The 25,265-nt window shown below is 48.0% G+C and overlaps 1 protein-coding gene across 1 annotated transcript; it reads right to left on the bottom strand.

The window, feature by feature from the left end:
• Positions 1–9,797: 9,797 nt before the first annotated feature.
• LOC111755708 (1-phosphatidylinositol 4,5-bisphosphate phosphodiesterase gamma-2-like) lies at positions 9,798–25,265 on the bottom strand. Its single transcript, XM_063246683.1, has 4 exons — positions 25,260–25,265; positions 24,900–25,204; positions 23,981–24,115; positions 9,798–13,382 (listed from the first exon to the last, which is right to left on the bottom strand). Exons 1-4 carry the CDS (start codon positions 25,263–25,265, stop codon positions 13,277–13,279), a joined length of 552 nt encoding a protein of 183 aa, XP_063102753.1. The 3' UTR covers positions 9,798–13,276.

Genomic DNA, 25,265 nt, shown 5'->3' on the forward strand with positions numbered 1-25,265 from the left:
TCTCGTTGACGTTGAACTCTCTGACCAGGGCGTCCCGGTTGGCATTGCGCAAGTTCTGATGTGTGTCATACAGAAACAGCTGGTTGTTCAGCTCCTCTTGCCGCCTCCGCAGCTGCCGACAGGAAGAATAGAGCTCCTCCTCGCACTCCTGGAGAGCAGGGGAGAGAACAGCCCCGTGGACACCCGTGGGACATGGGGTCCCACATGTGTCCAAAGGGAGCAGAGGGCAGAGGCTTAGCAGTTGGGGTTATCCCAGGACAGCCAAGGCCTGCTTTTTAAAAATTTTTTAAAATTAATTTTCTTTTGAGACAAGGTCTTGCCATGTAGTTACCACCAGTCTTGAACTCACAAGCCAGACTTGAACTCATGGCGCTTCTCCTGCCTCAGACTCCCAAGTGCTGGGGTTACAGGCGTGCACCACTGTGCCAGGCCCAAGACCTATTTTAACTCAAGATAAAGCTCAAAGATTACATTGGAAGCTGTCCATGTGTAAAGGCCTTGGTCTTCACCACGTTGCTTTATTGTGAAGCACAAAAATAATACAGTGCATGTTTTGCAATCCAGTCTAGTTTTTCCTTGGTCTGAATCACCTTTTCACTTTTATCTAAATAAAAAGCTGGTCAAAGATCTCTGTGCTTAAAGTGGGGTGCGGGAAAATCTGCGGCCAGGCAGAGGCAGGTAACTTAAAACCTGTGAGGGCATTGAAGGACAAAGTAAGAGGCTACGACATGGACAGACCCAGAAAACACTGCTAAGTGAAAGAATCATTTCTAAAGAGTGTGTACTACACAGCGCCATTAATATGAGATATCTCAAACAGGGAGATCACAGAGACAGAAAATCAGTGGTTGCCAGAGACAAGGCAGGTGTGACAATGAGTAGGCACGTTTCTTTCCCAGATGTTGAAAATATTCTAAATCTGACCAGTGATGGCTGCACCCCGTGGGTAAGCTAAATGCTACTGTGGCACCTTACTGGGGCGATCAATGGAATGTGAGCTGTATCTCTGGAGTGCTTGGCCCCCCATAAAGCCAGGTACCATGGATTACTCCCACAGGATGGGCGTGTGGCGGTCTGCCCATCCCTGCTGCCTTTCTCCCCACCATCTCCACTCCAGAGATGTCCCCAGCCAGCCTGTTTAGAAGCATCCACGGGCCTCGGTTGAGCTCTGGGTGGAAACTGTCTGGGATGAGTTGGAGGAGCGACTGGATGTACCCAGGTCCTAGTGATGCTACCGCGGCCCTTCTCTAAAATGTAGAGGGAGTTGGAAATGAGGCCAGAAGAGAAGTGGACAGGACCGCCAGGTGAGCACCAAAGTGTAGCCACACCTGAGGCAGAATTTAGCCTCAGTGTGCTTGGGGCAGGGGGCTCCATGAGGACGAGGAGTTTGGATTGCAGTGTGGAGGGAGGATGAGGACCCCTGACACCTCCTGGTTTCAAAAGGAAGCCGTCCGCACATGGCCGGCTGCACAGGAGGCCAGTCTGTCCTGCACACCTGCCCTGCGGTGGACTAAGTCAAGCAACAGTCCAGGGCTTCTGAACGAGCACCGATGCATACAGGGCTGGTCGTGTCATTTCTTTTTACTACAAGCACAACCTTGCTCTGCAAATGTTTTTGTCTTAACAACCTAACAACCTCAGGGATGCCCTGCAAGGTCACAGCCGGACCTGAGACTTAAGAGGGGACAAGGGAGAGTCATTCCTTATTCAAAGCAGACAGCTGTGGAAGTACCAGACAGGTCAAGAAAAAGAGCAGCTTTATACCCTCCCGCTGCCTCCCTCTTCATACCCCCTTAGAATTTTGTGATAACCATTTCCTGGCATCCTGGTGAGTCTATTTTCACATTGAAAAAAATTAGACTTTTATTGTCCAAGAGTCTAATTAGAAAACATAGGAAACCTTTGGCAACAAGGTTTCCCCAGGCCAGCTGTGCTGGTGCTCTGTAATTCTAGCCGCCTGACCAAACTGCAGGTTTGAGACCAGCCTGGGCAATAAGGTGAGGCCCCTCTAAAAATCAAAACCGAGGTTTTGTTCAACCTTTGATTGGATCTTTGTAGCAGTCTCTACCTTTCTGTTTCATGGGAGAAGAAACGAAATGTCCACCACTGAGGCTACTTTCTCTTGTTTCATGTTGAAATCTTAAATTTATCAAAAAATTACAGCAGATTTCACAGACACCTCATCACAGATTCCCAGGTAAGCATCAGGCACAAGCACAGAACAGTGGTGGCCCCAGGAAATCAACACTGGTGCCTCAACAAGCTGCAGATTCGGCTGACGTTTCGCCCATTCGACATCCTGGAAATTCGGAAGAGTAGCATTCAGTTATTAATTTTATTAAGTTTATGGTACAGTTTAGATACACACAATCATCACATCATACGCAGGTACAAATGTCCTAGGGTAAATATGGTGGTTTCGTATAATGTCCTGCAATTTCAGGTTGCTCTGGGGTTTCTTCAGTCTTGGCAAGAAAGCCAGACAAAGGCCGGAGGCTTCTCACCTCTTATGACAGGAGGTGGACACTGATCATTCGGGTAAGATGACGTCAGCTGGGTTTTCCCAGGGTAAAGCTGCTATTTTTCTCTTTCGGTTAACACGTTTCTTGGAAGAAGCCACTTTGGAGACATCCCATTCCTCTGGCTTTCTCTCACTAATTTCAGCATCCACGCGTGGATCTGACTTCCACCAAGTGAAACCCAGCCGTGGTGTCCAGTGGGAATTTCCTGGCTCCCTGCTTCCCTCCACAGTGACCAGAACTCATCTGTAAGGAAGAACTGTGTTCTCTCCTGCTCACTCATGGAGCGGACATGTATCTTATCCTCTGGGTGCAAATTCCGTAGCATCATCGTCTATCCATCTCATGGGCCTCATCCTGTCTTCAGCATTTCTGTATTGATGTGAATTTTAAGACGCTCCAGGTTCATTTCCATTTTATCCATGCAGACACTGGAATTACCCACTTGTCTGAGGAGTCCCGGCCTCTTTTTTTCTGGACAATGATGTGGAGAAAGCAGAGTCTAGGTGCTTCTGTGTGCTCGCTGCTCCTGAGGGCCACCGGATCTAGATTCTCCCGGCAGGCAGAGCAAAGATATTTCTCTGCCTCTCCCTGTCCTTCTGGGCGTACATCTAATGGTGAGTTTATGCCGATACTTGCACCTCCATCAGACATTCATTTAGGCAGCAATAAATTACTGCTGGTTCAGATGTTGCTTTGTCTTTCAGTAAGACTTTGTACTGTAGCTTACAGAAGTCCCGTACCTCTCTTATTTAAATTGTTCCTAAACCCATTATAGTTTTTGTTAACATCAGGAATGGAATTTCCCATCTATCCCTTCTCCCAGTCCACATTCCATGTGTCATTTCTGGAAGAGAGAAGTGGTTAGATTTAATAAATAGAAGGCTAACAAACATCAGTCTTCTCAAAACTGGGGTTTGTTTTTTAAAATACATAAACATGATTCATAGGAACAACATCATTTGGTTTTTCTACAATAGATGCTGAGTTCAGGGGCCAGGGATAGAGCTCAGTGGATAGTGCCTGCCTGACAAGAGCAGGTCCTGAGTTCAATTCCTAGTACCAAAAAAAAGATGCTAGCATCTGGCTTGTTATATTTGTGGTATCCAATGACTTATACTTTTTCCTCAATTTATAAACACATTCAGTGTTAAACTAACCTTGCATTCCTGGAATAGCATCTACTTAACTATATTATGCTTCCGTGTAAATAGCTGAAAATGACTTGCTATTTTTTTTCTTAAGCTTAACATCCGTGTCCATAGGTGATATTGGCTGTGCAGTGTGGGTAGAGGGTTGGGAGGTTTGTCTTTCTCTGGTTTTGATATGGAAATACATAGTTTGAAAACACTGCAGAATCTCCATTTTCCTATTGATTTCAGTGGCATAAAATCAGAATTACAGGGCTACCTCGAATCATGAACAATTTGGCTTGCAAACAATTTGATTTGCAAACAGAAGCATTTGGGAAAATTTCGTTTTTATCTGCAAACTCCGCATCAGTGACCAACACGACCATGGCCTCTCTCTTGCATGAGCATGAAGGCAGGTACTTTCCCCAGACCTGTGGGACAACTTAAATTGCATCCAGGTACAGGGCTTTGGGGTAGGGCCACTCACACCCGGAGTGGGGCTTTCTAACAATCACCTGAGCCTTCAGCAAATCCGTTCAGCCAAAGCCAGAACCACATAATTCCAATCATTGGTTATGAATACATGAGACTTTGAGGAGACATCTAGATATAAGCTATAACATACGTTCTTGAAATTCTAATAGACTTCAACTAAAAAAAACCATCTAGATCTAATACTGCTTTCTCTAGTAGGTGTTTTATTATGCTTCAAGTGGCTTCTATATGATTTTGTCTCTGACTTCTCTGTCTTTTCTTCTCTTTCCTTTGTTCTGTCTTTATTTTCTTTTGAGACAGGGTCTCATTATGTAGCCCAGGGTGGCCTTGAATTTGCTGTCCTCCTGCCTCAGCCTCTTGAATGCTGAGAGTACAGGTATGTGGCACCATGCCCACCCTCTGTCTCATTTTTTCTGATTTTCAGAACAGTTTTGTACTGCTTACATACTTTAAGGCGATCACCCACGTGTGTGGTTTATCACCTGGCCCTCAGCGCCCTCTCCAGTGTTCACTCTTGGATACTTTTGCTCGTGCTGACTTCTTATATTAAACCATGATTTTTTCTATTTTTGTTTTGTGTTCCACTCAATTGCCTTTTACCTCTATTTGGTTTCTCTTTCCTTCCGGTGTTTTAAAAGTTCTTATAATGAATACTTAGTACATAAGACCTTAGTATGCATCCTGTGAGATCTTAAGGCAAGCACTTTCCTCTTCTAAATACAGACCAAACTGAGAGGCTAGACTCGATTCCAGATCATCACCCCAGAGCAGGTCTGATGAAGTGTTTAGTTTCCCAGGGCATGAAAGTTATATTTACAGTACACTATAGTTTATGGGTATGTAACAGCATTATGTCCAAAGTCAACGTACATATCTTAATTAAAAATGGGTTATTGCTAAAAAAATGCTAATAGTCCTGTGAGCCTTCAGCATACATAATCTTCCCGATACTAGAAGTCTGGGCAGCTGCTGAGTAACGAGTGTAGTGGCTGTTGAGGGTTGGGGTGACTGCGGCAATTTCTTGGCAACAGAGCAGTGAAGTTTACTGCATCGACAGACCCTTCTCTGCAGCACAGGCTGCTGTTTGGAAACACTTTACACGCAGTGGAACCTCTCTCTAAGGTAGGCTCTGTGCTGTCAAACCCACTGGGGCTGGGTTTATATAATACCCTAACTCCTTCATGGTCATTTCAACAGTGGCCTAGCACATCTGCCAGGAGTGGAGTCCAGCTCAAAACCACTGTGTTCACCTGTCCCCGCACAGCAACTCTGTATCGTCCTGATCTGAATACAAGAGTGCAGAGACTCGGGCACCCGCTCAGGCTCCACTTCTGACGAGTTCCCTGGCTATTTCCTCTGCCTCCCTTAAGATCATCTCTGAGGCCTGAAATTGGCTTCTTCCCAGTTCCTGTTAATACTGAGAGTTTGGACAACCCCCCTCCCCCACGAATCACAAATGCTCTTAATGGTACTGGACACAGTGAATCCCATCCAGAAGGTCTGTAATGTACTCTACCTTGATCCATCAGAAGAATCACTAAGGCAACTGTAGCTTACCAGATCTATTTCTTAAAGGCTAGACTTGAAGGTTAAAGTTACTCCTTGATCCAGAACGGTTGTTGCGTGCATTAGCAAGTGTGAAAACTACATTTACCTTGCTGGACATCTCTAGGGAAGCCCCTGGGTGACCAGCTACACCATCAATGAGCACTGACAGTGTGAAAAGGATCTGTATTCTGAGCAGTAGGTTTCCTCTGTGGACTGAAATTTTTCCTAGTAAACGGTGCTGTAAATAGATATGTCGTCATCTAGACTGTGTTCTTCCATGTATGGAGCACAGGCAGAGTAGATTTAGTGTAATCCTCCAGGGCCCTAGGATTTTCAGGATAGTAAATGAAAAGTGACTTCGATGTTAAAGTCATCAGCTGCCTTAGCTCCTAACAAGAGAGGTAGCCTGGCCTTTGAAGCTGGACTTCTCTCCTGCTGTGAGAGCCCAAGCTGGCATCTTCTTCCAAGGGAAGGTGTCTCGCCAGCACTGGGGATATTGTTGGACAGAGCCCTCGGCAGTGATATGAGTTCTGCCCTTGGAGTATCTGGCTGCAGAGTCCATCAGCGTTTGCTGCTCTCCTTTGCCTTGCACTTGATGGAGATGGCGTCTTTCCTTAAACCTGCTAGCCAGCCTCTGGCAGCTTCACACATGTCCTCTGCAGCGTCCTCACCTTCTCAGCCTCACAGCTGTGCAGACAGTCAGACCCTTGCTCCGGACGAGGCCTTGGCATAGAGCAGTGGTCTGATCCATCCAACCTACTGGAATAATCCCCAGACCAGCAATAAGGCTGATTCCACTTCCTTGTCATTGGTGTGTTCCCTAGAGAAGCATTTTTACTTTCCTAAAACCTTTCCTTTGTGTCTGCAGCGTGGCTGGTGTCATGGGCCTGGCTTTCAGCCTAACACAAGTCTCCACATGCCTTCCTCACAAAGCTGAATGTCTTCTAGTTCTGCCGTTAGCCAGACACATGTGGGTCATGTTTCACTGGAGCGCTATAGGGTCATTACTTGTGTCTCAGGGAATAGAGAGGCCAAGGAGTAGCAAAGGACAGGACCAGGGGCCTGTGAGTGCAGCCCTCAGAGCGCACACAGTGCTCCCCAGTGAAGCTCACTGTCTTCCGTGGGTGCAGTCCATGGCACCAAAACAAGTACAGTAGTAACGTGAGAGCTCACAGGTCATCCTAACGGGTATAATAATAATGGAAATGTTAGAAATGCTGTCAGAGTCACCACAGTGTGACACAGACACACAAAGTGCACCAACTCCTACTCAGCAGAGGGTTTCCTCAAGCCTTCCATGTGTTAAAATAAAGCTGTATCTGTGAAGTGCCACAAAAATGAAGTCTGTCTGTACAGTTAAGCATCTTCCCACTGCCTGGGTAATGTACTTGTGTAAGAAGTTCTTACATATAAAATTCTTACTTTCAGTAGTGAGCACTTGCAACATCTTCTTATCTTTCACGTTTCACCAGGATATAGCCACATAATGACTTAGGAAGTTATTTTTTTTAAATGTAAAAACAGTTTTTTTCTGACTTAGTAAACAAGCAAGTTTATAAAGTTCCCGAGACAAAGAAGAAAACAGAATCCGTGATCCATTTGTGTGGTTTAAAGTTGAATCTCTTAAATCAAATTGTAATCTCTTGCCCTTTGTGATTTTTTGTATGCAGCGTTATCCAAACTCAGAGATTTTTCTTTACCTGGTGGGCTTGGTAGAAGCGTTTGTTTTGTATATTTTGATTCTGTGCTGTATCCTGATGACTTTTATGGTCCTTGGCAAACCAGGCAGTTTTATTTTCTTGGTGCTCTTTAGATCTGTTCATAGCAACTTTTCCTTCCCAATTTCCCACCAAAACTTGCATCCATGCTTGTCTGTTTGGTGTTTAGCTTTGTAGTGATCTGGGTTTTCTGCTTGTCTTTATAATTTGCTCTTAGGCTTGTTTCTATAAACATGCATAGTTGGATTTAATAAGAACTCAGCCCATTTAACAAATTAACTGTAAGTTTTTATCCATGTCATTTTGATCACTACACATTTTAATTGCATTTATTTCTTCTTCTGTCTTTTGCCTTATTTCTATTTCTTGGTCAGGTTTCTGTTTATCTCTTTTTTTTCTTACTTCTTTGCTTCCCAAGTTTTACATTGGTTCTTAGTTTTATAACAGTCCCAATTAAAATTACACTTTTTTACATCGAAAAATCTTAGAATAAATTTACCATCCCCAAGACATTCTACTGTATTTGCCTGAATCCTCAGTCACCAAAGTTGAACCTCCAGGACCCCTATACCTGACCTTCCAACGCCCAACTTTACCTCATAATTTTTAGCTTCTGACTTTGGAATTTTCATTAGAGGGAGATTTACCTTATGTGAGATTTACCATCATCAAGTCTTAATTACAGCAGCATCATCCTGTAAGATGGAATTGTACTGCAAAATTAGCCATTTCCCTCTCTTCCCTATCCAGAGCTTTGTCTTCTGAATAAAACACCATTGATTTGGGAGCTGCCTCGGCACTTCCTGGGGGGAAGCTGTCGCACATATCTGGAGTCCTGCATGTCCACAGTGCAGTTCTGCTGTCCTGACACGGGAGTGGTAGACACTTGTCCTCTTGTTCCAGCCTGGCGATGCCGTGTCCCGTAATCTGCAGTGCTGATGGGCAGGGGCCTGATGTTAACCTCACCCATTTTTCTGTAGCATGCCAAGAAGTCAGGGAATTTTAAACTCCTACTAAATTATGACCAGGACTAAATTTTGAGTGTGTTTTATGTTCATCCTACCTGGGAAGGGAGCCCCTTGAGCAGTGAACCAGAGCACATCTCTCCTGTGAATGTCCCCATTAACAGCTCCCAGCCTGTCCTTTCCTTCCTGATTCCCATCTCATGGTGCTGTGGCCCTGGACTGTGAGACTTTTCTTCTGCTTTAGCTTTGGGGGTCACGGACATGGGCCCCTTTACTGACATAGTAAATTTTAGACTGAGGAAATTAGTTTTGTTCCAGACCCAAAAGGCCTTTTCCAGAGTTATCCGGATGCCTTTGGAAGCTCCTAGGACTTACAGTCCCTTCTGATGCTCCCAGGCTTGGTGTCACCTGCCAGCCACCTGTCTGGGGGCACCCGTGGGTCTCTCTTCCTGTGTGGCCTTGTGCCTGTCTTCTGACCCTGTGTTCATGGTGTGCGTGTTCCGTGGCTATGTCTGCATGTTGGGCCTTGGGTCGGGGGCAGAGTGGTTTCTGCTCTGTGGGCCCAGTGTGATCCGGCCTGCAGATCAACAAGTTCAGAACTCCTGGAGGGGAAACGGGGATTAAATAAAAGACATGGGGGAGACAAAAAGAGACGAAAGCAAGTCGAAATAATCCGATCAAGCTTCCGGTTTATTCAGAAAATAATCACACCTTTTATAGGCTAAGGGCGGGAGCTGGGACAGGAAGAGGTTAAACAGATGAATACAACAGAGTCACCATCATATCCGGATACGTGACGTAAGCAGGAGAGGATTATGGTTAATGTAGGCAGACGCAGTGCCCATAGGAGAGAGAGAGAGACATCGAGGCAGCAATGCCTGTCACTCGGCTCCCTACATCTCCTCCCTTTTTATATTATTTAATTAAGAGTATGGCAGGCCCTGTGAGGACAGCGTCTGTCTTAGGTCAACGACCTCATTGCATGAACCCAACCAGGCCTTACCCGTCATGGGCTTGCAGAACAGCAGTTGGTCCTGTGCCTGTCTTAGGTGGCCGTTGGAATTAACATGCATGTCCTAGTTGCCCGTCTCTGACTGCCTGTCCATTGCTCCAGAGCAGTTAGGCCACATCATCATATGGGCCACTGTGGGAATTCCTTCCCAGTAGGTTTGTTGATCTGCCATCTCCAACTGATGATAGTGTACCTGAATGGGCTTTGCCATAAATGCGTCTATCCGGTTATTAATGAACATCATAATCCTCTGAAAAATACAAGAACTCACAGAAATGAGAAACAATAGGTCAGATAGGGGACCCAAAAGGGGCGCTAGGTAAGGGAAAAACTCCCCCCCCCAAATCGAGGAGAAGGGGTTGACAGTCATTTGTTGGTGCCTCTGTATGAAGTCATTCTCCTGTGTCTTGGAGCATGCCTTGCATAACACTGGATGCAGTCTATTTGGCTGGTGTATGTTCCTCCAGACCGAGAAGAGCCTCTTCCGCAGTCATGGGGTTCTGTGCATGGCTGTCAGTAATTGTAGTCTGTTTGGCAGGGGTCGAAATTCACCATGGGTGTGGTGTGGCTCAAGAAGGCTGGTTAAGCAGCATAAGGCTCCATGAAGATGTGTCACCTGTAAGAGAACACAGGGGATTGTGCCTCAGGAAATAACATTATTCCTGGGCATTATATGGGGTCTTTGAAGAACTGTCTACTTGCTTTACGAGGCATTCAGGTAGCCATCTAGCTTCTCTATCTTGTTGAGAGTAAACACACACTGAACCTCGTCCCCAGATAAGGACTGGATCAGGGCCATTCCACACATTGGTTAGTGGGTCTCTCCATAAAACAGATGCAAACCGTGTTTGAGTCTGAGTATGCCAAAACCGAGATGCTGCGGAGCAGCCTGAAGCATCCAGGGTCAGAAAATTTAAAATAAAAAGAGCATGTGAAAGGATATTTCTAGGGGACCCCTGGGTGGGGTACCATGTCTCCCTTTTTATTTTATCTATAGTGAATTTAAGAGAACGATGCGCACGTTCAACAATGCCTTGTCCCTGAGGATTATAAGGTATACCTGTGGTGTGGAGGATATTAAGGCTCTTGCAAAATTGAGCAAAGGAGGTACTGGTATAGCCAGGGCCATTATCGGTCTTGAGCTGTTGAGGACATCCCAGAACTGAGAAGGCTGACAGCATATGGGCTATAATGTGTTTAGCAGCTTCTCCAGTCTAGAGAGTGGCAAAAATGAAGCCACTATAAGTGTCAATAATGACATGTACATATTTTAGATTGCCAAACTCATTGAAATGGGTAACATCCACTTGCCATAAGGCATTAGGAATTAAACCTCTAGGGTTGACTCCTAGGTGTTGAACAGGTAAGTGGATAGCACAAGATGGGCAATTTTTTACAATTTGTCTGGCTTGCTCATGGGTAATTTTGTAGAGAAGGTGGAGGGTGTGAGCATTGAGGTGGTGTAGCTGATGGGCTTGTTGGGCCTCAGACACCTTGGAGTCCTGAGCCATAAAAACCTGTGCTCGTACAGCAACATCAGCCAAATGATTTCCTTGGGCAAGAGGCCCTGGGAGGTTGGAATGAGCTCGCAGATGACCGATAAAGAACTTATGATGGCGAAGCCGTATGAAGCATTGTAATTGTTTGAACAGATTTGCAGCTGGGGAAGCATGACATATGGTAGCAACAGTCTCTAATAATGGAACAGACTGAGCAAGGTAAGCACTGTCAGTATACAAATTAAATGGTTGGTTAGAGTAAGCAGCAAAGGCTGCAAGAATAACTTCTAACTCTGCTAATTGTGCAGAGGAAGTATCTGCCTGGAGGGTAGAAACATTGTCTTGAGATACATAAGCAGCCCTTCCGGAGGATGAGCCATCAGTGAATAAAACCAGGGCACCCGGAAGGGGTTGTGAAGCTGTGACTTTAGGGAATATAAATGAGTGACGATTGGCAAAGTCAACTAGCTTATTTGGAGGGTAATGATTGTCAATAGTCCCTGAATAGGAAGCTAAGGCAATAGGCCATACTTCCGTACTCTGAAGTAGCCAATCTATTTGGTCTTTTGTAAAAGGTTGAATGATAATGTCTGGTTCTTTGCCAAAGTAACATTTTTTTTGCTTTCTACCCTGGATTATTAGGTCTGACACAGCTTGGAAATAAGGCAAAAGTGTTCTTTTTGGAGAGACTGGTAAATGGACCCACATGAGGGGAGCTTGTTGCCAGATCACTGCTGTAGGGCAAAGCTTTGTATTAAAAATGAGAAACTGTAAAGGCTCATTGTAGTCCATAAAGGAAACAGTTTGTTGAGCAATAGCCTCTTCTACTTTACTGAGCGCTCTCCTGGCATCAGGTGTAAGCTCTCGGGGGGAAGTTGGATCTATGTCTCCCTGAAGCAGCGCATAAAGGGGCTGTAAATCATGTTTAGTTAGTTTTAAAAATGGTATGAGCCAATTAATATCTCCCAATAGTTTTTGGAAGTCATGAAGTGTTCTGAGGCCATCAAGCCTCAGTTGGGGCCTTAAAGAGAGTATTTGAGTGCCACATAATTGAAAACCCAAGTATGTATATGGATCAGTAAGCTGTACTTTATCAGGGGCTATTTGAAGTCCAGCCTCTTGTAAGGCAACCTGTAAGTCCTGGTAGCACCTTAGGGTTTGGTTTTGATCATCTCCTGCCAAGAGGATATCGTCCATGTAATGAATAATATAGATATGTGGCCAATGATCTCTGACTGACTGTATTGCAGTGGCTACAAAAGACTGGCATAGTGTGGGGGAGTTGGCCATACCTTGTGGCAAAACTCTCCATTGAAATCTCTGCATAGGGGCTTTAAAATTAATTGATGGGAGACTGAAGGCAAAACGCTTTTGGTCCTTTGGATGTAAAGGAATAGAGAAAAAGCAATCTTTAAGATCTATGACAATTTTAAAAAATCCTAAAGGAATGGCACTGGGTGAGGGGAGGCCAGGCTGTAGGGGCCCCATTAAGACCATTGTCTTATTTATCGCCCTAAGGTCTTGTAGCAGCCTCCACTTCCCTGACCTTTTCTGGATAACAAAGATAGGTGTGTTCCAAGGGGAATTACTAGGAACAATGTGGCCTGCATCTAACTGGTCCTGCACCAGCTGCTGTGCGGCTGCAAGCTTTTCAGAGTTAAGGTTGTTTCTAAAGGCTTATATGAATCCCCAATTTGCCATGGAGGCACAGGGAGTGGCGGGCTGCCATCCTGGGACCTGCTGATCATGTCAACAGGTGGAAGTGCTGGCAGATCACCATGTATGAGGACCTCTAACAGGCCATCATTCTCTGCATCTGAGAAATTAGAGGCTTCAGATTTTTCTGAGGATGGTTTTGAGGTAGATTTAATGGAGTCGCGCAGGGCAGCCTCACCTAGTGTAACTGTCTCCTCAACCTGAGGGTCTGCATGCCTCTGGGCAAGCAGCTCAGAAATTAAATTCCAATATGTAAAGGTGGTCACAGGAACCTTTTTTGGACCAAAAACTCTATAATAATCTTTTAAAGCATCTCTTACTCTATTCCACCTCTTGGTATCTATAGAACCCTCTAGGGGGAACCAAGGGCAAACCTTATGAATAAATTGAAAATACTGTAATAATTTTTGTTCCAACCCTTATCTCTCTTGTCTTTCATGCCTTTATAAGGCCTCCGATGAACACTTCGTGTTCGCTCAATACTTGACCCATGTCTGGGAAGGGAAATGGGGTTGCCGTTCACTCACCGTGACTCGGGCAGGACGTCGGATAGTCATCTGCGGAGGTCTCGGCACTTGATTTAATGTCCTGTTGCTTTAAGCTTTAATCCTTGATTCAGTTTACTCATTCCTCGGCCGAGGTCTCTGGTTCAATTTGCTTTCACTTTCAGTTTAAGCTGGCTGTCTCTCGAACGGCTCCCTCGTTAACTTCTCCATGCCAGGAGCCCCACGTTGGGCGCCACTTGATCCGGCCTGCAGATCAACAAGTTCAGAACTCCTGGAGGGGAAACGGGGATTAAATAAAAGACATGGGGGAGACAAAAAGAGATGAAAGCAAGACGAAATAATCCGATCAAGCTTCCGGTTTATTCAGAAAATAATCACACCTTTTATAGGCTAAGGGCGGGAGCTGGGACAGGAAGAGGTTAAACAAATGAATACAACAGAGTCACCATCACATCCGGATACGTGACGTAAGCAGGAGAGGATTATGGTTAATGTAGGCAGACGCAGTGCCCATAGGAGAGAGAGAGAGACATCGAGGCAGCAATGCCTGTCACTCGGCTCCCTACACCAGTGGAACACAGCTATAGCTGGGGAGGCCCAAACCAGCGTTCTGTGTGCCTCCAGGTCTCCCCAAGTGAAGGAGAATAATCTTGAACCTCGAAAACTCAGCCCAGCTCAGCTCAAGCACAGTGCTCAGCTGTCCAGCATTGCAGTGTGTATGCTGTGGCAGTTCTCCTAAGGGACACGCATCTGGTTGGCTGCACTGAGATCCCCCAAAGCGCCTCTTTCTACTGAGGCTCTCCACCCTCTGTATCCCGCTCCCCAGCCCCAGCCAGAGCAAAACAGAGCTCACAAGAACAGGATGCAGGAAACCCCCAAGAAGCCAGTTTTCCCTGCTGTCCCCTCCAGGTCCTGCCAGCGCACCCACAGAGGATGACTCTGAGACGCTCCAACCTCCAAACTGCCCCACCCCATTCGTCTGTCTCCCATCATTTAGGTCAGTGCAGGGAGGCCACTTCCAATTAACAGAGACCAAACGTCAGGCATCAACCTGTTACTCAGAGAGCAGTTCACATCCCTCACAGGAAACGCTGCTTTTGTTCTTTGACCTCTTACTCCATTACTAAATATTTAGGCTTAGGAAATCACTCCTAATCATAAACAGTTACATAAAGACCTTCAGTATTTGTGACATAAACCTCTGCCGACCCCTGACGGCCCGCAGTGGTTGCACTGCTGCCGCAGAGGCTCTGCAAATCCTCACATGGAAACAGAGTGCTCAGAATCACCTGTGAAGTGGGCGTGAATTCAGGGCCGGAAATGCCCACCCAAAACCAAAGGGGCCACACTCACTGAACAGTCTCAGCCCAGCACGGTCTAACCCCAGGGCCCTGGAACTCAGACCTGGTGTTCCCTCCACACTGCTCCCTGCCCAGCTTCCTCCTATGACCACTGAAGCCTGTGCCCATTCTCCCTCCAGGGAGCCTCCCTGACTGCTCACGATGCTGGGGCTCCTCCTCTGTGCTTTGCATGTGTCCTGGTCTCAGGGCTGTCATAGCAGCCACACCCTCACCTGCATCCAACCTGCAGCCACCATCTCCTTTTGGCCCTTTTATGAGCCAAGAGAAATTCTCTGGGGCCACACAAGACATCTAATATAGTTAATGTAAGTAATAAAACTTTCTTTTAGAAGTTTTTATGGTAACATTTTTTAAGATCAAGGCAAAAAACGCCAGGCTGCTGCTGGATGCACCTGCCTCACGGCTAACCTGGAGTCACGCTCCTGGCTGTCTCTCCCCCAGGGCCTCCTGGTCTCCCTGCCACCTGTGCTGTGGGGTGGTGGCATGAGCTGAGCAAGGGCTGGGGAGCAGAACGTTTTCCTAGTGATATCACTGTCACCCCCTTCTCCTGCATTTCTCCAGACCCAGCTCAGGTACAGGCCGGCTGTGCTTCTGAGGATCCTTGGCCCGTGTGCAATCATAGCATTTCTGTCCCTCTCAAAAGGGTCTTGGTTTGGCCATAAATTACTTGGTGTCCTCGGCTTTGTAAGTTTACAGTGGCCTGATGCAGGCAGCCACTAGGCGGCGCTGTCTCCTCCAGAATGAGCAAGGTGGGGTGGTCTGTGCACCCAAAGTCTCTTGCTAGGGGACTTATGCTGGTGTCTTAGTTCCTCCCGAGACAACAGCCTGAAGACCTCGGGAGCTGCACAGCTGTCCCCCTCACACAGGACCGCTGTGTGGCTGCGAGTTGTTGCAGGGCCACCATGAGGGGGCAGTGGCAGCCTGGGACCACTTTTGACTGTGCCACACATAGGGGAGCGACCTTGCCAAAGCCAAAGCCAAGCCTGTGCACTGGGGGAGGTGGAGGGATGAGACCATTACTGGGGCCCAACATGGAGCGGAAGGGCTCAGGTGCTGGCAGAGGGGCCACTCGGGGCAACCCCAAGTTCCCGCTCCAGCTGTGGTCAAGCTGTACCTTGCCCTGCTTTGGATTTCGGGGTCCAGGGAAGAACACCTTTGGGATGAGAAGTTCTCCTGGCTTTAAAACAAGTTTAGAATCCCCAAGGAGGGCAGTGAAAGGCCTCGCATGTGAATGTAGTAAGACTATGGGCCTGGGGTCAGAGGTCTGGGTTCAAATCCCAGCCTGCTGTGTGACCCTGGACAAGTTCCTACTCCCTTCTCTGTGCCTTGCTTTCCTCCTCCATAAAACAGCTACCAACAGAACGGTTATAGTTTGGACCTAAAACGTCCCCCAGAGGCTCATGGGTTCCGAGTGGGACTCTGGGAGGTGACCAGATCGTGTAGGCTATAACCCCGTTCAGCAGTGGATCCATCCATTATCATGTCCAGGACTTGGTGGCGTTACTGGGAGGTGACAGACTTAGAAGGGAGTGGAGCAGGGGTGCGGCTTACGGGACTGCATCCTGTTCCTGACCCTGACCTCTGTGGCTCTCTGCAACCCAGCTCCCCTGGAGGAGCAGCCTCCTCCTGGGCCTCTCCGCCGTGATGCATCTGCCTTGGAGCTGCTGACCACTGACTGAAACTGAGCCGAAGCACATCCGGCCTCCTATAAGGCAATTCATGTCAGTGTTTGGTTGCAGCAACAGAAGGGAACGTCCTGACCTCACGGGGATTAAGTGAAGCGCGTTGGAGGTAAAGGAAGCGCTCACGACAGAGCTCCAGACACTGGGCTCAGCACGAGCTGCTGTCAAGATTTCTCCGTCAGCTCCAGCGACCTCGTGGCGGGAGACACCTTGGTCTTGTCGGTGCCCAAACCTCTGCCCACGGCCCTGGGTAAGGCTAAGTTCCCGCTGCTCTCAGACACAGTGCCACTCACCTGGGGACCTGTTGGCGGGCCATGAATTTTTCTTCCAAGGTGAAGAAAGAGCAAACTGCTAGCTATAGTAGCCAGCCAGGCCCCTGTGCCCTAAAACTGCTTGCTTCCATGCAGGACAGGGCCGTGGACCACAGCACAGGACTAAGCATCTGAAGCACAGCCTAAGAATCTGAATTTAAGGTGACCTAAAAGGCTTGTGCCATGGGAGGAGCCTGCCTCTGTGTGACCTGGAAACCCCAGCAGCCACATCTTTCAGGTGGGGGCAGTCACAGTCTCAGCTCCACAGATTTGGGTAGATGATGTGTGGCAGCAGTCGGAGGAGTGCTGGGGACACCAGAGCCCTCAGTGAACAGCAAGCAGCTGCAGGCTCAGGTGCCGTAACATGCAGCACACAGGGACGCAGACCCTGTACAACCACTGTCAGGGATGTACCCACTGTCTCTTTTGGAGGATGGGCTGGGCCACCTTCCTGGGGACTCAGCACAACAGAAGGTCAGACAGAAGGGCTCAGAGGGACAGCATGGGTCGCCACCAGCCCCCAGCCTCTTACCAACCCCCCCCCCCCCCCCCCCCGCTCCTTGGACACGTTGTGGATGAGGGCAGCGCGGCAGAAGCTCAGCTCATCACTGCGCTTGGCTTTGTAGTCGTACAGAGCTTTCACGGTTCTCTGAGGCTTTCAGGGAAAACAGGAAGGTGGAGGTCAGACAGAGGCTGCAGCCCAGGACACCAGCAGCATCCCCGGTGCCATTTGCGTGTCACTTGGGAGGCGGAGGTGGCAGACACTGTGGTTTCACCGCCATCTGCTGGTGAGGAGCTGGCATTGCAGAGGTGCTAAGGCTTAAGGTGGTAAACTGACCAGGTCAGCCAAGGGCACCTGGGACTCAGCACCCTGCCGAGTCCCTCGACAAAGGATTCGCCCTTCAGGCTGAGCCACGACCACCACCTCTGAAGTCCTTGGGGCTGCGTCCTCGCTCCCCCGGAGGCTCAAGGGCAGCTCCACGTCCTGTCCACGGGAGGTCCTCTCCACTACTCTGACCCTGGCCGCTCGTCCCAGATTCTGTTCTGCAGGATCTGCCTTCTGCAGAGCAGCTGCAGTGTGAGATGCAGGGCAGCGGGCTCCGGGTGGGCAGGGAGAGAAGGAACAAGATACAGCTTCTCCTCTGCACATCTGCAGCTGCCAGGGGAGCACGAACCCTGCCGAGACCCTCACCCACAAGGCCAAGAAATATTCCCGGCAGCCCCAGAGAGGAACACGGTGCTAAGATCAGCAGCTTCCCTCGCCATGCATCCAAAAGAAATGGGAAGAAGGACTCACAAGAAGTCAGAAAAACCACTCCTCAGAGTACAGGCAACGGGGTCAGACATGGGTTCAGACCACCGCTCTGCTCCTTCCTAGCTGCGTATGCTGGAGGGTCTCTGGGCCTCAGCTTCCCCACTTGAGAAATGGGCACCAAAATCATATTCCCCAGGATTTTGTAGGCACTAAACGAGGTGATGCACGTAATGACAAAGGTGCCAAGGACTTTTGACCCCCAGCATCTCCTGCAATCCTCACGACCAGGGAAGAAGCAGCCTTGTCCAGACTCCAGCTCCGCACCACAGCTGTCCTCGGCACCCGGTACCCGTGACCACTGGTCTGCTCCTCCCAATGCTAAGGTCTGAGAGGGGAAGGATGCAGGAGATTCCCAGAGTCCTGTGCACGAAGAAGTTCATGCTAGAATTAACTGGAAGAGCAATCCTAGGACTGGCCCCGGGGACCGCTGACAGGGCCAGCGTGGCTTCAGCGCTAAGCCGTGTTAGAATCCCATCCACACACCTCACCAGAACGTCCAGCCTCCCAGGCTTGATGAGGCAGCCATGGAGATCCCAGTCCAGAAGGCTACAGGGACAAAGCAGGAAGCGACAGAGAAGAATCAAACTGGCAGGCCTGGGGGAGCGGGGACGAGCAGGAACACCCCAAGAGGCACCAACTGCTCCTCGGGGAGCGCAAGGCCACGGCTGGCCCTTTGGCCTCCTTTCAGTGTGCTTTTTAAAAACTGTCCCTCATTTTTCGGAATGAGAGTCGTAACCTTAGCGTGAGGGTTCCAGGCTGGCAGCTGGACCGGAAGCTCAGCACACAAGCATGTTCTGGGGACCCCTTCGGTCTACACAGGAAGGCTTCTTCCTACGGCTTGGTTTAGGAGTTTTCATGTTGCAAGACTTCACATAAAACACCCAGACTTCTGGCTTGTCCTGAGAACTCACAAGACCTGGCCTGGCCTCCCAGAAACTGAGGACAGCTACCCTAGAGGAGAGTGTCACCCTCAGGTGACCATGGTCACCCACACCCCTGCCACCAGCCGACATGTGACCAAATGCCAGCAAACTGACCCTCTTTGTCACTGTCATGGCAGAATTGAGACAGCGAGAAATATTTCTCCTGCCTGGGCGGCTCCTTGGCTGGTGCTATCTGCCTGACCTTCGGGATTATCTGAGATGGCAGCCCTGTTTTATGAGACGACAGAAAGACACGAAAGCTGTTCAAAATAAGCTCCAGCCACACCAGCCCCACCCGCAACCCTGGAGGAAGACACACCCTGTGCTGGACGTTGCTCTTGAGGGGCCCCACGAAAATCTGCAAAACCGCTCCCTTGGGGAAGAGACGTGACCTTGTTCATCACCCAGACACTCGGCACTTCTCATAGACGTTTTCTCTGCTAGCAAATGCCCTTCACACACAACTTGTCAAGGATTCATTTCTTGTGGGAGATTTGCACTGGCCAAGGATTATAAATTTTTAAAAATTCTGTCTCTGTCTTCAGCTGGGCCCCTTGCTAAGCGAGCGCTGTACAATAATCACAGGCCAGATGAAAAAGGTGCTACGGTTCTTCCTCCACGGCACAGACTAAATTTGAGACAAAACCAGAGCGAGGAAGAGCTGGGGGCTAAACACAAAACCCATCCCCACCTGTGTGAAACTCCGAGACAGAGGCAGGGTGGGAATCTGAGCTGGCGCTTGCCTGGTAAGGAGGTCAGCGAACCAGACAGGATTGATCAACACCACCGGCTCAGTCAGCAAGTGGAACACATTTAGAAGGCTTCTGATTGGAAGCCGTTTGACTCAAAGGTGGTGCATCAAGCCCAGAATTTTAGCAAAGCTCAGCCGCGTCAGGGTGGAATTCTATTAACCTGTTCCCTGAAACTGTGTTTGCTGTAATTGCCAACCATCGTTTCTTCTTTTTAAAAAATTAGTTTTTTCCAGGTTAACCATAATGTTCTCTTGCTCTGCCTAAGGCCGTGGGGGAATCTGCACTCATCTAGCGAGGCAGAAGACTGGGATTGTACCGTGGAAGGCTGGATCTCACCCAGCTCCACACACATCCTGCTCGCTCTCGTCATAGACCCAGTCTGTGTCTCCGTCCCCAAACAAGAACAAAGAGAAGCAAGTGTGACAGCCTCCACCCCCCGAAACAGGCCTTGCACCCAGCAGGGCTGCAGGCTTCCTTCCCGTTTCTGTCCTTTGGTTTGAGGGCTGAAACCCCATGAATTTACTGTGGCTCATGGGTATAAAGAAGCCTCCCCCAAATCAGAAAGGCCCCTGTGCTGGCCTACTGTGTGCCTGCACTGTGCTCACCCACGAAAGCTCAAATTGTAAGCTCCCACTGCGTGCCAGAGTGGCCCCACAGTTAGCAGGGGCCCACTGTGTTCCTGTTCTGCAGATCCTATGTTCATGGACAGCACACCGGAGTTTCCGACGGCCCCCCAGGGCACCCCGTAGTAGGTGCACCCAGAAACCCGCAAGTGCCACCCGCCAGGGCCTCTCCCCAGACAGCTGTCCATATGGACACCAGCTTCCTGTTGCTAAGCCCTCTCCTGCCTCTGCCCTCTGTGCCCCACATTCCCCTGCCCACCTTCCTGTCCCTTCAGGCCACAGCAGCCCACTCTCCACAACCATCTGCACGGCCCTCCTCACCTCCCCAAGGCCTGTTCTCTGTGTTCAGACCGCAGTGGCATATCCATTCTCTAATGGTGGCCTCCTCTGACCACCCCAGTCTGCTGTGGCACCCCCTTATCTCCCACCGCCCAGGCGTGCTTGCTCCACTGGAATTGTTGCCGCCTGAAACATCCAGTTTATGTCACTGGGACATAAGTTTTCTCTCCCTCCTCCTCTCCCCCCGCCACTTCATCTGGGACTTAAATTTTCCAAGAGCAGTGTGGTGGATTCATACCTAACTGGCCGTCAACTTGTAACACCAGCCGAACTGAATCAGCATGGCGCTGGGTGTGGATGGCCCCCCCGAGGAAAGTCACCAGTGTAAAAAGCAGACCTGGCGAGGAAAAGCAGCGGGTTCTGTTCGGTGCTGCTGGCTCTCCTGTTGCTGTGGGCTCTCCTGGACGAGCTCGCTGAGCTTCTTCCCTGATATGATCTTGGCTGTTCTCATCGTCAGAGGAGCTCGGGGCTTTGTTGTCACTGAAAATAGCTGCGGTTCACTTTGGGGGAGCTCTGTTCCTTACTCTGCTCCTGGCTCCAGAGGGGAAGATGTGTGTTGTTCAGTCTCCAAGAGAAGTTTGCCACAATGGCTTCCTGATATAAACTCAGCTGTTCTCAGGAGTTTGGGACCTCACTGTCACTGAGGATGGCTGTGGTACTTTTTGGGGGAGCCCTGGTCCTTATTTTGAACATCACTTCTTGGCTCCAGTGCAGAACCCTCAGCCTGCTGGCACAGATCCTTCATCCGGCTGGGTTCTACCATCCACCACTGACCTTTGGGCCTTCCCAGCACAGATCCATGAAACAGACTTGCGTGAGTCATTGTCGTGGGCTCTGCGCCTCCAGCTGGACTTGTTGGGGGCACTGTCACAGGCTCTAGGTCTTCAGCTGAACTCATGCACTAAACTAAAGTCAAAATGGATCAAATTTCTAAATATTAAAACAGAAACACTAAACCTACTGAAAGAGAAAATAGGTAGAAATCTTGAAGACACAGGGATAGGCAGAGAGTTCGTGAACAAAACCCAAACTGCACAAGAAGTATTTCAAGTGATCAATAACTGGGACCTCATCTTATTGAAAAGATTTTGCACATCAAAAGAAATCTCCAACAGAGTAAAAAGAAAACTTGCAGACTGGGGAAAATTTAGCCAATTGCCCTTCAGACAAAGGACTTTTATCTAAAACATGTAGAGAATTTTTTTAAATCAGGTCACCCAAATTCAAAGACCCAATCCAAAAATGGGCATCTGACTACAATATACGAAGTTATACTCAAAGATCTCAAGGAAAGAGACAATATGGTAACTACTTTTATGTCGGGATTATCTTGTGGTGAAACACTAATTTGCTTAAATGGTTATGTTTTGATCTGCACTGTTTAGTTGTTATGCCCTCTTTTATCCCAATCTCCATTTTATTATTTACTTTTTTATTTTTATCCTTTTAATTAAAGGAAAGGTAAATTTTAAAAAAGCAGGATATATTATAGTAGCCCACTTTGATAGTCTATTAACTTGATTTGAAGCCCTGTATTGCTCTCACCATCTTGTTTTGACTGATGTTCCTCTATTCTGCTTTGCTTGATAGTACCAGGTTTGAAAGTTTAGGCAACAGCTGTGAAGATAGTGGGATTCATTATGACGCCCATTCTGGTTGGCTATTATCTACTTTTGAAGACCTGTAATGTCTCCAATGTTTTGGTTTTGTTGGTTTCGTTCTTTACTGTTTTGTTCAATTTTATTATAACTGATGATATAGGCAACTCTATTGGAGATAGCGGGAGGCATTATGGTAACCATTGTTGATCACCTTGTATAATGTTTTTACATTATCTATTATGTCCACCCTTTTGATTTAACCGACTCTGTTCAGTTAAGTCACATTTGGTTTTATTCTCTTCCAAAAAAAGTAATAAGAACTGTGGGAGCAATAAAACCCAAAATGTGTAGTAGTCATTGTACAAAAGAGAGGAAAAGAAAGTGCTCTAAATGGTATAACTGCATGTAAATTTAAGTGTATAAGATAGACAATGATATTACTGAGTTTTGTTGGATCATTGAACAGAACTGTTTGGTCTCACTGTTTGAATGTCCATTATATAAGCTTTAATTTTGTAACTTGAACAAACATTTCTAAGATGACAATATGTAATCCATTAACTAGTGATTTCCTATTGTTTATTTTTTTCTGAAATTCTGTATAACTTATACCCTTTTTCTGCTTTTTTTTCCCTTTTTCTCCTTAAATTAAAAAAAATTGGCATCTGAGATGAATACACAGTTCTCATTTGAAGAAATATAAATGGCAAATAAATACATGAAAAAAGGTTCAGCATCGTTGGTCATTTGAGAAATGCAAATTAAAACAGCACTGAGATTCCATCCCAACCCAGAAAGAATGGCTATTATTAAGAAGTCAACCAATAACAAATTCTGGAGGGGCTGTGGGAAAAAAGGAACTCTTCTCCACTGTTGGTGGGAGTGTAGACTGTGGAAATCAGTTAGCGATTTCTGAAAAACTAGGATTGAAAGTCCCAGTCAATCCAGGTATTCCCTTTCTGGGTGTTTTCCCAAAAGAACTAAAGTATCATACCACAGCTATATATGTTCACCCATGTTTATAGCAGCATAATTTGTAATAGCTAAATCTTGGAAACAACCCAAATGCCCATCCACTGAGGCATGGATAAAAAAGATGTGACCGTTCTATGCAATGAAGTACTACTCAGCTATAAAAAAGGGTAAACTTGGGCCAGGGATTTAGCTCAGCAGCATAAGCGCCTACCTAGTAAGTGTGAGGTCATGAGTTTGATCCTCAGTACCAAAAACAATAAAAAATAAAAAAGGATAAACTCAGGGGTTTTACAGGTAAATGACGACAACTCAAGACCATACGCAGAAGTGAAATAAATCAGATTCAGATGTGTAAACATCATATTGTCTCCCTAGTATAAGACAATGAAAGAGTAAATAATATACAAAACCTACAATAGATTCTGTGAAAGGGAAAGAAACTGCTCAACAAGACAAACAACCAGAATAGAAAAAAAGAGAAACAAAGGAAGGAATGTATGATCACTAACATGATACTACTAGTTTCTCTTAGTTCATTGAGGAGAACGGTTTGTGCTTAAATTGTTTGATCAGCTGTACGTGCCTGTATTTTGTAATCCAAATAGTTACTCTGAAGATAACAATACGTAATATATTAACCACTGGTAATTCCCCACTGTTATGAAATTTTGTATCATTTTGATTTTTTCTCTTAAAAATTTTTTTTAAAGTTCACAGACTAAAAATCAAACAGGCTTAAATTCAGCCTCCGCTGTGTGTTTCTGCAAACTGCTCCTCCCCTCCGTGCCTCAGTTTCCAGCTTGGAAAAGCACAGGTAATGTGAATGCCCCAGAGCTGCCGAAGGTGACAGGAGCTGGCACAGAACACCGCTGTGTGTGTCTGGAACTCACCGCTGTGGTCACACTGCTGATGCCCAAAGCTCAGCCCTTGGGCTCACACACGTCCTTCCCACCCTGCCCTGGCAAGCGCGTGTCCCCCAGCGCCTACCTGAAGGTGATGGCGTAGGAGTCCTCCATCCCTTCCTGCTTCTTTTCCCGCTTCCGGATGAGAAAGGCTCCATCTCGAGGGATCCTCATCAGCATGTCCTCTGCCTCTCCACGGCTCAGCCCATCATAGTACCACCTGTACCGGGCAGCAGAAGGGCCAGGTAAGAGCCCTCGAGGCTGTCGGCGGCCACTGCAGAGCCAAACCGTGGGCTCTGGGGAGAACCAGGATGTGGCCCCAGAAAGCCACAGGAGCCTCACATGGACCCGCCCCGCCATGGTCCCTTCCACAAACTGTGATTCTGCAAAGACCCTTGGAGGCCGAGTGGACCTGGGCAGAGGACGGGGAACAAACCCACTTATCCTCGCCCCACAGCCACTCCCAGGGGCTGCTCCCCCTCTGGGAAAATCAGGTGAATACTCTCGCGTTTGGGAGGCTTTTTTGTTGCTGTTTTTAGTTTTTTCCGATGTAAAATAGCACATTTTTATCAATCCATATAGAAAAAGGAAAATATAAAACAGTTGCTCTGACTCATTGGGCTTCTTTCAAAAAACAAACTTTAACGATCCGGTTAAAAGTGATTTCTTCATTGCCACAATGTGTTTGCCAAGCATAACGATGCTCTACATGAAGAAATGCAGGACCCTCTCCTGCCAGCCTTTTCTCTTCCTCATCCTCTAACAAGAAGTGGCGTGGACAGGCAGGAGGACAGCACAGGGCCAACACTAAACTCGGAGAGTCAAAGCTGGAGACCTCAGGACCACAAGATCAAAGCCAGGGGGCAGCAGGGAGGACAGAAGCGGGAGAGGCAGCCAAAGCCACGGCCTCCAGGGAGCTCTCAGCCTCCGGTGGACCAGGGTCAGGACAAGGTTCAGGCACGTGACCACCTGGGCATCCGCCTCCCACCCAGCCCAGGACGTACGGCTTGGACTCGTGCGGGTTGGGGTTGGGCACCGGGTCGGTGAGCCGCAGCTCGAACTCGGCGCAGCGCAGGTGTGACTCTCGGTAGTGCTGGATGAGGTCGTAGATGCTGCCGAACCTGAGGTTGTCGGTCAGGTAGTACTTCACGGCCCCGTTCTCCACGGTGGAGCGGATCAGGCAGTGCTGCACGCGGCCCGACCGCCTGCATGACAGGGCTGTCACCGGGGCCCAGCCGGGGGTGGCCAGGTGGGTGCCACAGCCAGACAGGGGGCTCCTGAGGGCTGTACTGCCTCCCCTGCCCACCTCCTTCCCCAGACAGTGACTATTGCAGGGGCCTCCTGGAGCCCTGAGATTCCCTGACCTCCAT

This window comes from Cavia porcellus, unplaced genomic scaffold, assembly GCF_034190915.1.
Source record: "Cavia porcellus strain 051 isolate PalLab524CR breed Dunkin Hartley unplaced genomic scaffold, mCavPor4.1 scaffold_4, whole genome shotgun sequence".
Lineage (NCBI taxonomy): Eukaryota > Metazoa > Chordata > Mammalia > Rodentia > Caviidae > Cavia > Cavia porcellus.